This window comes from Melanerpes formicivorus, unplaced genomic scaffold (assembly GCF_026170545.1).
Source record: "Melanerpes formicivorus ecotype bairdi unplaced genomic scaffold, bMelFor1.0.p_v2 SCAF_8, whole genome shotgun sequence".
Classification (NCBI taxonomy): Eukaryota; Metazoa; Chordata; class Aves; order Piciformes; family Picidae; genus Melanerpes; species Melanerpes formicivorus.
This window is the reverse complement of record NW_027142360.1, coordinates 22,921,234-22,936,528: the sequence shown is the minus strand read 5'-3', so window position 1 is coordinate 22,936,528 and position 15,295 is coordinate 22,921,234. Positions and strand designations below refer to the sequence as shown.

The 15,295-nt window shown below is 47.1% G+C and overlaps 1 protein-coding gene across 1 annotated transcript; it reads left to right on the top strand.

Moving 5' to 3' along the window:
* Positions 1–6,078: 6,078 nt before the first annotated feature.
* Positions 6,079–12,788, top strand: LOC137443176 (retinoic acid-induced protein 3-like). The gene is made up of 4 exons (XM_068142644.1): positions 6,079–6,272; positions 8,797–9,770; positions 10,713–10,765; positions 11,440–12,788. The coding sequence occupies exons 2-4, from the start codon at positions 8,843–8,845 to the stop codon at positions 11,530–11,532; spliced, it is 1,074 nt and encodes a 357-aa protein (XP_067998745.1). The 5' UTR covers positions 6,079–6,272; positions 8,797–8,842; the 3' UTR covers positions 11,533–12,788.
* The last annotated feature ends 2,507 nt before the right edge of the window (positions 12,789–15,295 follow it).

Here is a 15,295-nt window from a genome sequence, read left to right as displayed (position 1 = left end):
ATGCCTGGCAGATGCTGAGTTTTACTTTGAAGTCCTGTCTGCAGTCAGGGATTGCTGGAAAAAAAGCACTTTGCACCCTTTTCAGGAGAGCTGCTCATGTGCCAGGTGGTATTTTGTTACTGCAAATGAATGTCTCTTATGGCAGTTTGTTAGTGGTGAACCAGGAAGGGATTATTGGGTAATGCAACAACCTTGGAAGAGGAGAGCCACCTCCTGCAGGGAGGCTAAAGCTTCCTTTTGCAGTATCATGCACATACCAGGAGTCATCCCTCATCTCTAATATTTTCCTGGATTGCTCATACTATTACTTGAAGCTGCATTTACACTTCTGAAGAGGTTAATTGGCAATTAAACATTCACTAAACCCTTCCATGAGGCCTGGCTGTCACTTTTGGTTACCAAGCCAAACAGTGATGGTTACTGGATCTGAAGAGCAGTCAGGAGCCCAAGGGATCCCACAAGAGAACTTGCTCATCTTTCCAACCCAGGAGCCAGCTAAGTGGTAAGAAAGGAGCACAGAAGGGCCAAAAAGGGCCTGTTTAGGCTGAGGTTACTGCTCCAAATTGAAGAACATGCTGTCTTTCCATACTCCAAGCCAGGAACTTTGTAAACCTCCTTCCTTCCAGCCAAGTCCTCTCCAATTCTCTACTAATAATAACTGCCCACTGACATTATTCTGCTTAGCTTAGGGAAGCTCCTGGGTTTTCAGGAAGGTTGGAACTAAAACAATCAAGGGCAGTCAAACCTTTGGCACTCAGCTGTAGTTCAGACCTTGCCTTCTCCCAGCCTCAGGCATGGCATTCAGGCTGAAAGTTCCTGGAGTACAGAAGTTTCTGCTTCCCATTCAAACAGTACAGTGCTTTTTTCTAGCCCAGCATTGCAGCCTGCTTAGATCTGTGCAAACAGGACAAGTTTACATCACCTTTAGTGACCATCAGGTGAGATGGTCCCCATAGGCTGATCTGCAGTCTGAGGAATTAAATGAAGGTGTGAGGCGAGGCGAGAAACTATCCTAGCAGCAGAGCAAGAGGCACTTTTTGAGTTCTGCCAGCTGGTCTGAATCATCAGTGGAAATTTCCATTTGGACTTTTGATGGTGGAATGGTGGATTTTTGGTTAAAGGAGTGAGGAAGAGCCTGTAGTCATCTGTAGACACGTGTGACTGCGTGTTTAAGGCTATTTGAAGGGTTTATTCTTTCCTTTGCATTCATCAGAGGACTTCAAATGGTAAAAGCAGGAATTTTAGGCACAGCCTGCATTTGTCTGGGCAATTTTCCCTTTGAGATTTCCCCTCTTTATTGTGATAGAATTAAAGAGAGAATAATGAAATGGATTACATTAGGGTTTCATTTTCAGTTCTCAAGCACTTAATCTCTCTGGCTAGGATTCAAATCTGTGGCCTCAAGTGCTCCATCTTTACAAAGTGCAGTCACTGAACTAGACAGCATTTCAAGAGTGCAAATCTTGCAGGCCAGCCTTCACAAAGCAAGGAGAGGAGTCCTATCACAGTGCAGCACATGCTAAAAATATCCTGCAGTTAATTTTCTGTTGAAAACCATTTTCATTAGTGCTCCTGGCTTGCAGTTGTGTGCTCTCTCTCTCTCTCTCTCTCAACCAGCCTGGCCACCACTTGCACCCTCACCCTTGCAAGAGCTGCCTTTCTATTTAGTTGCCATATTAAAGGGTAAGATCCCAATGTCTGCCTCAGGGTCCCAGGACTCTTACTGGAACTATTTGGCAAAATTCACATTTGTCTCTCTTTCCAGTGCCCCAATAAGGACTTGCACTGAAGCACTAGCTTCAGAAAGTTAAAGCAATCAAATGGTTTAATTATTCACTTAAGAGATTTGGGATTGCTGGTGATAAATGCACTGCACTGGAACAGGAGGACACAATCTCAAGCTGCGCCAGGGGAAGTTGGGGCTTGAGGTGAGGAGAAAGTTCTTCACAGAAAGAGTTGTTGGCCATTTTCAGAAGCAGGGTCTTCTCTCCAATTAGAGATGCTCTGGTAGGTAATTCACAGGCTTGAAAGTTCCTGTTTCTAGGACATAAGCCGAGTAGCACTGATTTCAATATTTTAACAAGTTTCCTTGCCCAAATCTTTTCCCCTCATGGTAAATGAATGTCCTGTACCAGGAATCTGGGCATTTAGGAGTCAGAAAGAGAAAGGAGTTGTCCAAAACTTACTCATTTCAAGAAGGGAGTTCCTCTGAGAGGAGGCAGCAATCAGCACTCAAACCAAAGCAAAGGACATCACTGGTACCTACTAGAAAGGTTTCATTTGTTCCTGAATATGGAAGTAGCAGGGAGAACAACATGCAGTTTGGCAGAGCCAATGGCTGCAGAGACAATTAACAGCAGCCCTGAGGCACACTGGTGTGAGGGTCTTGAGAAAAATCTTTTTAGACAATATTTTTGCTTGTTTGTTTTTTGATGCCACATTTTTCATTCCCAGAGGAAAAGTACTCAACTCAGGGGTTTTGGTAATCTCTGGATAGAAGCTTTCAGAGCCAGCACACAAGGGATTCAGGGACAGGAGAAAGCTCAGTGTCATGTAGAGGTATCACTTATCCCTTTCTAGAAATTACAGTCCCTGTCTTTGTCTTTATTGCTGTCTAAGGCAGAGAAGTCCCAGGCTGGCTGCCTGGACTGAAGATCTGTCAGTTCTGCTTCCAAGGGTGTCATAATATTTAAACCTCAACTGGTAAGATTTAAAGAAGAAGGAAATGGACAGGGGAAGGACAGGGTGGAGGCTGCTGTAATGTAATCTCAGTATGACTGTGACAAGTGCTGGCAGAGGGCATTTTTTTTCAGTGAGTGAGGCTGTTCTGGTGTTGTCAATGCACTGCACAGGTAGCTAAGCAGAAGGAATTACACAATGCAGCCAATATTACTGACCAGAAGCAAACACATTATTTAGACACATTCCACAGTGCCAAGCACTGTCTCTCCCCAGGCATCTACTTGCTTTATTACTTGGCTTAATAAAGCCTACTAACCCAGTCCCTGAACCTTCCAAACATGCTTTCTCCCTCAGACCTGGCTGAATTGAGAGGGGCTGCAGTGCTCTGCCTTTTGTTGGCAGCTCAGTCCTGTGACATCAAAGCTGGTGGAGCAGACCTGGCACAGGGCACTGTGAGCACCACTGGGCACTGGTATTCTATGGGAGGAAGCAGGGCCAGGCAATGCCAGCAGCTAGAAGGGGGAAGGAGTGGACCTGATGCAGAGTTCAGCCCTCCTCCACCTCATCGTGCTGCCTGAGGACTAGAAGGTGAGGTGTGGGTGCCTGCTGCTGTCTCTACCTCTCCTTGTCAGCTCTTGCCATTGCTCCTTCCCATTCACCAGCAGCCAGCTCGCTTGCCCATGGCTGTGGTATGGCCAGTGGAAGCTATTTTGTTACCTACAGCCTCCCACCTAAAGGGACTTCCAGCATTAGCAGCATTTTGTTACTGGATTATGTTGAAATAATTTTGGAGATTTGCCATGAAATTCTGCTGAGAAGTTTAAAGATCTCTATCTGAATTCATTGTTTTGTCTGCTCTCACCTCTCTGGAGAGCAGTAGATACTTCTCAGCTGTGCAGCAAGTCAGCTGAAACTCTGCTGGAAGTGCCTCTCTCTCTCCACTAGCTCTAGCAGGAATCTGGACACCTAGAAGTCAATTTAATTGCCCCCTACACTGGAGCATTTCAGATCCCCTGGGATGTTCATTGTGAGCTGGTGCTCCAGAAGGGTAGTTTCCCACAGCTCTTTTTATCCTTTATGCCATCCTTGTGCTGGTGACTGAGTTACAGGTGACTGAGCTGCATTGCCTTCACCTATTTGTCTATGTTGATACACCAGAATGATCTGGTGGACGTCTACATATAAGTTGAGCATCTCAGCTCTGCAATAGCCAGTGGAGATCCACTTGCTCTTACAAAGACGATTTGAGATGTCTAATAGTATCAAAAACATCTTCATAGGACTGTCAGAACTGATATAGGAGGTATGGGAGACTGATGTGCTCCCTGGAAGCCGAGCAGGGCACTCTGTGGCATCTCAAATGACGTTAGATGTCAATGTGAAAGCAACTGAGGTGAGGCCCCAGGCAGTTCAACCAACCACACCTGAAAGCATTTCAGTAGACACAGAAATAGACACCTACATCCACTCAGCTAGTCCAGTCTTTCTGACCTTTAGGCTGCCTGGGAGCTGAGGCATGTCAGCCAGCTCACGTATATGTAGCAATCTTCGGATATTTATATTTAGGTACCTGTGTCTGCAAGCTGCATTCCATCCCTGCAGCAAGGTGAGAATCATCTCACCTTTCTGGTGTCATCTTTGTGCCATTTGTACTTACCCACATGGACCAGGGATGCTTCTCAACCCTCCTCAGTGCAGCATGAGGGCCATAGGCACCATTTCTTAGGCCACCTAGCACAAGCCAGCAGCACTTTGGCTCCTGAGCCCCTTGGGATGTATATTTTTTTAAGCATAGCCCCATTTATTAGCCTTTTGAAACTACAGAATGTGTTTGATAACTGATAACTCTCAAGGATTTCTCAGGTATTCTGGAAGCTGCCAGTGTTACTCCTTTTTGTCTTTCCTTTTTCCCTTCTAATACAATTTGACATGCTGCCTTCCATGGGGGCTTGTGTGTCTGTGTAAATGCAGGGAAGTAGCTGGCAGTCCATAATGCGTTCTGACGTGATGCAAATAGGCTGGCAGTGTCCAGTGACCTTTGAAAGTTTCTTAGGATGTTTTTCTAGACATACTGAGTCCCACTGAGCTGGTGCTAAAATCTCCATCAATTCTTTCTCCCTCTCATTTTCCACAGCTGCCTCTTTTTTGGCTGGCTCGCTGAGCCTGCAACCTACTTTGAAGTTAAGGTTAATTTCATGCAAAGAAACCTGGTGTAACCTTTCCTGGGAAGTCCCAGGATTTTACACTGGAATGAAAGTAGGAGGGATGTGAGGGACTGTTCAAGGACTTCACATGGCCCCCTCTGAAGTGACTGCACCTTAGAGTTGCTTTTCACTTGATGAGCCACTCTGTACTTCTAGGGCATGTGCAGGAGAGACTTTCTTGTGTGAGTTTTGTGCTCATTCATAAGGGATCAGTACCATGAATTAAACCAGGGGCTCTAAAATAAACACACAAACAAAACTGGCATGCAGATGAGACAACCCTGGTCAGTCAGACCTCAGCACAAGCTACAGCTGCTCCCCCACTTCTGGGAAGGAGCACAACCATTATGAGGTGGGAGGGATTTGCAGGCTTGGGGGCTGTGTGCAGGGACTGAGTGTTTGGTGTGGAGAGTCCCTGATGCCAATTCCTTAATCAGCTTAATAAAATACTCTCAGTGAGTAATATTTAAAATAACACATGAAGTCATGAACATGTTAGAGATACCCAGGGCTTTTGGATGGGATTGCTGTGATAGGTGTGTCAGGCACAATGTAGAGCAAGGGGGAATTTGTCATTGCCTTCATTCCTTAACTCTCGGGGCCAGCAGTTTGGACAAAGTGACTCAGCGCCCGCAGACACCTGCAGACAGCAGGGCTGGGCTGAGACACGCACCAGCAAAGGCAAACTGCCCTTTTCAGAACAAGAGCCCATGGCTCTCACTGGCATGGGTGGGAAGAATGAGCAGAGCAGACCTGACCCTGCACACAGACACAGCACCCAGCAAGAGTCCCAAGGAAAACTGTTTCTGAGGCCAGGCTTGCAGTCCCTCTCCTTCCAATACTGTGGTTTGCATGCATCTCACCACCTCCTTGTCTTCCACCTCACAAGCAGTTAGCTGGCCATTGAAAGCATGCAGAACCCACAAAAGGCTGGGAGCAGGGAGAGGATACTCTGCTATTCATAGCCACCATCCCCACCCACGGGTGCCAGGAGGCAAACAAAGGAGCACCTCATTCAGGCGCTTGCCTGAGCACCATTCAATCCTGTCCCAGGGCTGGGACAGGCAGCGGCTCCATCTCCACCCCGACGAAGGGGTGAGTGCCCCTGTGACGTCAGGAGGCCTTACTTCATTTCCTGGCACGGGGACCGTATTTTCATAGCCGTGTCCCGTCGGAGAGGAGAGGAGAGGCGGTGGAACTGGACTAGGCGTGCTCAGCCACACCTCCCCAGCCCTCCAGCTGTTAAAGCTCCCAAGGAGGGCCGGCGCGGGGCTGCTTCTCATCCGGGGTTGCAGAAGCGGAGGTGACTGTGTTACTGGTGCCCTGGGAACTTGCCTGCTCTAGCCGGAGCCTCCCTGTTGCCTTCTCCAGGCAGGAGCCAGAAAGGTAATTCAAGGCGATGTCCTACAAGATCCAGGGCACACCTGCCTCCTGCGGCTGGGATGAGATGGTGTGCAAGAGCGTGGCGCTGGGTGGGGGTAGGTGACCAGGGGCATGGAGTGCCACGGCAAACAGAATGCTTCCCACCCTTGACTCGAGCATGGGATTGCCAGCTAGAGCTGAGGGGAGTTATGGCAGACTTTCCTGGGAAATGGTTTGAAATTCGTGGCTGGCTGGGTGTATTTTATGCACAAGTAAGAATGAGGGAGGAGGTTCAAGCCGGAGGGAGAAGTCTCAGCACTGAAGCAAGAAGCATGATTTGGGGTGAGCTGTGAAGTTACCCTAGCACAACCTCCCTTACACAGCCTGCAGGGCCCATGGAAAACTCCAGACACTTCTGCAAGTGCTGGATGAGGCAGACTCAGCTTCTGAGGGAACAACTCTCATCCATGAGACAGGGCAGAGACCCTTCATGCCTCATAGGGCATCTACCCTGGGAGGGTGTTAAAAAAGGAATAATAATTTTTTAAAAGGGAGTAAAACTCAGCACAAGTGGCCCAGTTTTTCAAGGCAGTGAGATTCTGTCCATCCTATTTGTTCCAAGAGCCATGGCAGCTGACTGTGGCAAGTACCACTTGCAGTAAGCACCAGTCAGGACTCAAAGCCATGGGGGGGTGCTCTGTGCTGCCCTGAGGTCTCACGCTGCCACTCTGGGCTTTCCACGTGCCATGACAGCAGGCACTGGTCTGTATCTGACAGAGCTGTGAATAGATAAGCCAATATGATCAGCAGCAAATGTCTGTGGTTATAACTGTAGCATTTGCTCTCCAAATTTCCAGAAAGATTTGTAATTTATTACTCATAAATGTCCAGATAGCTCTCAGCTATTTGTGCGAGAGATCGTAAATCCCCAATACTTTATGAGCAACAATTTGAGAACGCTCCTGCATTTGTTATTCACTAATTCTCTTCTCTCCATGGGAGTCCAGAGTCCCTGCATGTTTGAATAATTTGCATTTTATTGTAGCCATCTTTTTGAAGAGCTGCACGCATCCTCCGTTTACATAGTGAGGCTGAAAGCTGGGAGAAGTATTCCACTCTTTATAGGCAGGTCACATTGAGGCGTACGTGGGGCTGAGAGTGAGTCAGTGATATTTTCCCCCTTTGCTCATCCTTTCATCAGCTCAACAGCTATTTATTGAAGACTTAACTGAGCTGGTCTGGCAAATTTAATGTTGGGGGTGGAATTTCAACCCACCACACCTGTGCTCCCTAAAATCAGTTGGAAGGGTTTCAGATCCAGCCTCATAACTGCAGGATGTTGTTCTGAAAGGAGAAAAGTGAGGCAAATGGCAGGGTGAGCACTAAAGACTAGGTTTTGCAAAGTCAGCTTTTTTCTTTATGCATCAGACAAGAAAGTCTTTAGTTTTCCAGTGTGGATCACCAATAAGGCAAGATTCCCCCCAAGTTTCTTGCTGATATTGTATCTAAATTCCGGGATCTAAACTCACTCAATGCCTGTGTCTTGGGCCACAACCATCCAATGTCTCTTCATATGTTTCTTCATATGCTTCAAGCTCCCAAGGAAGTAGGTAACTCAATTGCCTCTGGCAATGAGCAGAGCTCACCTAAAAATTCCTCTTATCCCCTGGCAAGACAGGCTTAAACCAGGCTTACACAGCACAACTCCTCGTGACGAGACAGCAGGAATGTGCTGGGTGCGTTAGAGACCTTGTCCATCTTTGTCTCATGGACTCCTGAAGCAGGAACTTGGTGGCTGCTTCTCATGCAATGAACAGCACTAACTCTGACATGCCAGGATTCTAGCTAGCATAAAGCAATATCCTGGGGAGGAGACTGAGGTCTTCAAAACAGTTCTTATTGCTGTGCTGCCACGAAGGAGGAGGAATGCGAGTTTAGGGCTCATGGTTGGTAGCCTATCTTTGCTGTTTAATTTGGGCTGAGAATATCTATGCTGAAGGCATCTAGGTTAGTTATCTGTAGGGTAAAAGGCAGTTAAAAGTTCCCTGTCATTCATACTCGTAAGAGTGTTTCAGAGCAAGTAAAAGATGGAAAAGAAAGAGTAATGAGTTTCCTGTTCAGCATTGCTCATCTCATGCAGAGGACTGATGTTGTTTGAACTTGTCAAAAGAGTGCAAACTGTTTTATGACTAACAGCTGCTCTTGTATCATAAAAGTGACAGACTAGCTCTGTCTCTGTGCTGCAGGGCACCAAGCTAATGCTTGAGAAAGAGCCTCTACCTTCTCCCTGCTTCCCATGCTCCTACGACATTGCACAACCACAGGCATGGTGCAGAGGACATGCAAGGTGAATTGTCTCCTGCTAAGGGGCTTGGCTTGCCCTTGATAGACAGCCAATGCCAAACAAGGGGCTGGCTCTGCTCACACACCTCTATGTCCTTAGCACTTTGGTGAAGTGGGGATGGAGGTCTCTCCTGCCTCTCCTTCCCCACTGCTGGCAGCACCTGGATGGTTGATACAACAGCTTGTGCCTTTTCTTATTCTGCAGCTTTGGGGAAACATTTCACAGGGAGGCTATTCAAGAAGGTGAGAGGATGACAACATCACCACCTCCACAAGGCTGCAGCAACATCGGTGATGACTATTACCTGCTCTGTGACGTGCAGATGGCATGGGGGATTGTCCTAGAGTCACTGGCTGCAGCTGGTGTCCTCATCACCATTTTCCTTATCTGCTCACTTTTCTTTCTCATCTGCAAAGTCCAAGACAACAGCAAGAGGCACATGATCTCCATCTATTTCTTCTTTCTCTTAGGCACACTTGGCGTTTTTGGTCTCACTTTTGCCTTCATCATTAAGCTCACTGACACGACTCGCCCTACTCGCTTCTTCCTCTTTGGAGTAATCTTTGCTCTCTGCTTTGCATGCCTCCTCACCCATGCCTGCAACCTCAGCAAGCTAGTGAGAGGAAGAAAACCCTTCTCCTGGCTGGTCTTGCTGCTCCTCATTTTTTCCTTTCTCCTGGTACAAGTGGTGATCAACATTGAGTACTTAGTCACCATGCTAGTAAACCAGAGAGACGCATTTCTGAAAATGCTTCGAGAGGATGCCAACAAGGACTTTGTCATGCTGTTGATCTACGTGCTCTTCTTGATGGCCCTGACCTTCTTGGTGTCCATGTTCACATTCTGTGGGCCATACAAAGGCTGGAAAAGGCATGGGGCACACATCTTTGTCACTGTCCTGTTTTCGATTGCCATTTGGGTCGTGTGGATCACTATGCTCACAAAAGGCAACACAGTTTTAGATAAACCTGACTGGGATGATCCTGTCATGGCCATTGCTTTGGTGTCCAATGGATGGATCTTTCTGATTATGTATATCATCCCTGAAATTTGTTTCCTCACTGCTCCTCTGAGGCTGGAGGACTACCCTCCAGAAAATAACCTCTGCCAACCCAAGCTCATAAAGCAGACAACTGGAGTGGACAACCGTGCCTACACCCAAGACGAAATTGTGCAAGGTAGGATGAAAGGAACAACTCCACTCTCCCCCAGCCCTAAGCACAGGCACCACTTAGGAGCCAAAGAAAAGATTTGAAGATGATGGATAATTTAGAGATAGAAAACAAGGATTGGACTGATGAAACTTCAGAAGTACAAGTGAAAGAGAATCTCCAGACCAAAGGGAAAAGAATAAGAACCAATGCAAAGCCAAAGATATGTAGGAGGAGTGACTGAGTAAGAGACTTACTGTGTGTCAGGGCTGAGACATGACTCCTTCCAATTCTCTTATGTCTGGGAAGTCCATGTCAAAATTCAGGACTTCTTTTGTTTGTTTCTCAGCAATGCTCCAGCTCTTCAGACCTCTCCAGGTTATACCTTGGAGATTATTTATTCCAGTTCTAGTCTGGTTCCCATTATCCATCTAAAAATGAACCCATCCAAGGACATCTTACTTTTCTGTATGAGTCTCATGCTTACCTGGACAAGGGTTCCCTAATCTGTGGTTGGATGTGACTGCACTGCCTGTGGGTAGATGTGACTGCAGTGCCTGTGGGTCTGCTGCTGAGATCACATACATCCCCTGGAGTCAGACCTCCAGGTTGTTAAAGAATAGCTGAGAAGGGCTGCAGTCTCGCAGGGAACACCACAGAGAGGGTCTTGTACATTCAGGTGGGAGGGATTTGGCTGATAGTGGTGACAGTAATTGTGAGGCAATAGATGTCTAAACTCCAAGGCCATCTATGTCCTGTTATTTACATACCACTCATTCCTGCTTTCAGGAATATTTAAAAAGTCACCAGTGGATTTTAACCCATTCCTACCTGCATATTGCATGGTTTCATCAGTCTAAAAGCAGCTACTAATGTAGCCACAGGCCCTTTGAGTCTCCCTTGGTATGCTACTTCCAAGCTACCATAGAAAACTAACTAACTTTCTACCTCTCTTGTCTTGTGACTCAGGAGGCACAGGAAATCTCAGCTACTCCCCATACTCTTCTCACTTTCAGATGAAGGTAAGTTCATGCTCCACTTCACCTGTTTCACCACACATAGGCTATTGTTCAGGCACTGCAGAGAAGGAGAGCAGGCAAAGAGAGACGGTTCTAGACCAGGCTCTGTAGCAGCAGACCAATGCTTTGCATGGATCTGAATGATGTGTTCATGGAAATACCTGTGGCTGAACATAAGGAGATGGGGCTGTGGGGGGTGGTCCAGGGCAAAGTCTGAGGGTGTGGGTTTCAGTGCTTCTGGATGTGTGCATACAAATCAATCTCTTTGAAGACAGTTTCTGCATCGGACTGTGCCCTTTCCCCAGGAGATCATGCTTCTTTTCCCAGCCTATGCCCTGAGTATATTCCCACCAGCAATCACTGGCAGTTGCAGTGCTGATCTGGAGTGGGCACTCCGTGTGTCGTCATGTCCATTCACCAATCCTCTCCTTCAGATCACAGCCCAGCCAGGTCTAATAGCTCACATCTTGTTCCCACATACACTCCAGTGACATGTCTCCGTTGCTGGTTTGTGGTGCCAGGATCTTCTTCCACAGCCCCATTGATCAGGCTCTCAGGAAACCTTCAGCTCTGTTTCTCCCTCCCCTGCTTTGTTTTACTTGTTGGAGTTTTAAAACCCCCATGCTATTACTTCTCTCCAGTTTGGAAAGGTAAAGACTTCTGTGCTCTCTTTCCAGACCATCGACCCCCAAAATGATTTCTCCATCCCTCGACCCAAGGCCCGGACAAGCCCATACCATGACTACACTGGTGGTAAAGGCCCCATGTAGCAGGTCTGCAGCAAGCAAAGAGACTAAGTGCCTGTCAGCAAGGGCGTGGGGCATGGGCCATGTGATGATGGATGAGTTATCTGGCAGAAGAGACAATCAACCCACAATGACATAAGAGGAGAAGGGTCCTCTTTTCTCCGCACAAGCACCCTCGTAGATGCCTCTCATTCCTCAAACACAGCTTTCAGACACTGCTCTAGCCATCCTGTCCCTGCTCACTGTTTCTGTGTGGAATGGAGCTCATCTCTTCTGACAGAGGAACGTGCTGGGAAGAGCCTGTCCTGGCCTATTTTCAGCAGGAATGCTGTAGTGCTAGAGCAGCAGGAAGATCATCAGCCAGGTCTGCAGCTGGCTCTGTGCCAGCCAGGACTCACTTTGATCAGCTCATGGAGATGCTTGCATGCCACATCTGATGGGAGAAGAGGCATAAGCAGGAGCATCATGCCTACACATCCACACTCCTGCCCACCTGTGAACACATCTCAGGTACTACCAAGGACAGCCCTTCTCTATCTACCATTACTTTTGTACCCACTCCCATCCCTGCCTGATTCTCCTTCAGAAACCAGTAGAGGAAAGACAGAGAGAAAGGGTATTCTTTTTCTCTTCTTCATATTCACTTCCAACCCCTTCCTTATCACCAAGAGACCACAGTGAAGAGGGGGAAGAAAATTTAAACCCAGGAAAACATCTACATTTATTTGCCCTGACACATTTTTTGATTTGTGCTCTGGCATCAGCCTCCCTCCTAGCTCTTAACTTCTGACCACATGCTCCAGCTGAGCTCTCCAACTTCATAAACCCTCCCTTCCCACCCCTGCCACCCCAGCCTGTGCACCCCTGCAGACAAAACCTCTTCCTTCTTGCAGCTGCTTGCAATACCCTGGTGGGATTTAATCCCATGCACCTTGGAGCTCTGTCTCTTCCAGAGTGTGTCTGTGGCATTAACACAAACATTTCCCAAGTAGATAGGTTGTGGAGGGTGGACACCCTTCTTGCCAGGAATGTGTGTGTGTGTGTGTATGTGTGTGTGTTCTGTGTGGACTGCACCCTGGCAATGAGCAATGAGTCTGCAGAGCTGAATCACTCTGTAGCCTGCTTTGCATTTGGTAAATAGCTCTCCATGATATTTCATATGTAAAAACACAGAGCTCCCCAAGTGGGTGTGTATGGTACACTGGTGTCTGACACAGCTATGTATTTATTTGGTACTTTGTACATGGAATATTTAATTAATAAAATCCCAAATAGCCTGACTACAAGAGGTTGGTGTTCTTCCTCAAGAATGTGATTCCTCTAATGGCCGGTGGGCTGACAGCAGCAGGTCTCCATGAGTTGAAGTGGGCCACCTAGGAGATGGCAGCTGTGGGGCAAACAGCAAAGTGAAGCTGGCTTTTTCACAGCTGAGGACTAGAGATCAGTGATCTTATAGCTGTATTTCAATATCTGAAGGGCACCTACAGGAAGGCTGGGGAAGGACTGTTTAGAAGGACTTGCAGTGACAGGACGAGGGACAATGATTCTAAACTGGAGCAGGGTGGATTTTGACCAGACATTAGGAAGGAGTTCCTTACAATACAAGTGGTGAAATACTGGAACAGATTGCTCAGAGATGTGCTTGAGGCCCCATCCCTGGAGATACTCAGGGTCAAACTTAATGGGGCCCTGAGCAACCTAATCTAGTTGGAGATGTCCCTTGCTCACTGCAGGGTGGGGTTGGATGAGGTTCCAACCCTTGAGGGTCCCTTCCAACCTGATGCAATCTGTGAATCTTTGTGGGTGCGGAAGAGGTTTAGTACTTTCTCCATGCTACTTTTCTTGCAAAACAACCCAAAATCAACCCACCAAACAAAAGCTGGCTCAATGTTAGAAGTTCTTAAGAAATGAAGTACTGTAAACATAAGCTACAGTAAGCAAATGCAGGAGAAAGGATGTGATCTCTTCATCACCTCATGTGTCTGCTGCTTCTGTATCCTTTTATTTATTCAATTGTCTCTTGCTGGGTGCTTGCATAATCAGGACTAGAAAAGGAGTTTGTAGGTACTTAATTCAGCTTGCAGAAGATGTCTTTCTGATGTTCTGAACACATGTATTATTTTTATCTGAAAACTGAAACAATATCAAAGCAAAATGATGATGATGATGATGAAGACGATGATGGTGGTGATGATGCTAACGATAATAGTAATCATTTTTAAAGCCCTCCTGGTGGCACAAGGCTGTGATCTTCCATTTTAGAGGCTTCTTCTCCCAAGAGCTTTTACATGGCATGTTATGCTACCACATATCCATATGCTCTTGGCAGGCAAACCTCCTTCCTCAGGCACAGTGCTGTCTAGAATATGCCTTCCCCAGCAGCACTGAATGGCAACACAGGAACATTTGGGTCTTCCGGATCCCTTGGCACAAGAAATTGCCCTCCTAGGCATTATGCATCACAGAACATCATGTCTTTGTCTACCTTCACCTCTTCCTTTCCCCTTCACCTACACAGTTCTACCTATGTAACACAGAAGATGGGAGAGAAAACTCAACCATAATGAACTAGTGTATGTGAAGCCATGGTGGAAGTTGTTGACTTGCAGATTGAAGGTAGAAGGGATATGCTTGAAACAATTCTGAACTTTCAAGAAATTAGGTTTTCAAGCTGTTGTGGTGCCACTGAGGGCTTAACTGTAGCTAGAGTGTGTCCCAGGAGAAGCCAAAAATGAGTGAAAGCAGAGCCAGCTGCCCTGCTTCAGTGCAGTCTGGCAAAGCACAGGGACACACTAACGCAAGACAAAAAGAGCAAAGAGTGCTCTTATCATAAGTGTTTTCACATCCCAGACACTTATCAACTCCTTCACTGACTGCCACAGTCTAGAAAGTGCCTCTTAAATGCACCTTGGCCCCAGAAGCAGCAGAACTAGGGTGGATGAGGGATAGCATATGCACTCCCCTTGATCCAGGACATGGAGATTTTCTTGATTACTTGGTTGCTGCTGTGAAAACCACTTGGCAGAGAGTGAAAATCTCCTTCCACAGATTTGCTGTGCCTTTTAAAGTAATTTTTCTTTTTTAAACCTCTGTGGTGACACCAAGACTAATCTCCCTAGAGTTATCTTGCACTTGGTCCATGTTAAGGCAGCTTTGGGTGAGGGCTGAATTAAATGCCAAATCAAATACAAACTTCTGTGGGGCTTGGCACTGGTGGGAAAGGGGTGGTACCACGCTGCAGGTTTCTCACACCTTGGAAAGTTTCCTCTTTACTTAGAACTGAACTTAAACCAAATCAGCTGAGCAGTTAGTCACACACACATCCCAGGAAAATCCTAAACTAGTGGGGCCAGGCAGGCTACACCCAAAAGGAACAAGTGACTGGAGGAGGCAGGAAGGTTGCCTGATCCTTGTGTTGTTTTTTCTTTAAACCTGCCCACTGGAAGACCAGTAAACCCAGTGAGACTCATTCCTACTCTCTCTCTCCTGCAAAGGGCTCTCTTGGTGGGGGGGCTTGCAGGTTCACTGCCTTCAGGTCTCTCAGGTTTCCAGTCCTTCCTCTCCCTTTTTGAGGAGACCAGAGCACCAGAAATGTACATACTGGGGAAAGGTTGACACAGAGCACAAGTGGATTATGAAAGCAGCCAGGATTATTGGGAGGTGAGATAAACTCAGCTGAACTTCAGGTCAGCAATGTCATGGGAAAATATCAGAGAACAGCAGAGGCATGGTTGAGACACAGGACCTTCAGGGTCACCAACCTACAGCCTTGCCAGGGTGTCCACAT

Bases quoted from the DNA above. Each gene is read 5' to 3' on its own strand.
- LOC137443176 (XM_068142644.1), top strand. From the start codon at position 8,843: ATGACAACATCACCACCTCCACAAGGCTGCAGCAACATCGGTGATGAC. The intron at 9,771-10,712 runs GTAGGATGAAAG...CTTGTGACTCAG, and splicing joins CCAAGACGAAATTGTGCAAG to GAGGCACAGGAAATCTCAGC. The intron at 10,766-11,439 runs GTAAGTTCATGC...CTCTCTTTCCAG, and splicing joins CTTCTCACTTTCAGATGAAG to ACCATCGACCCCCAAAATGA.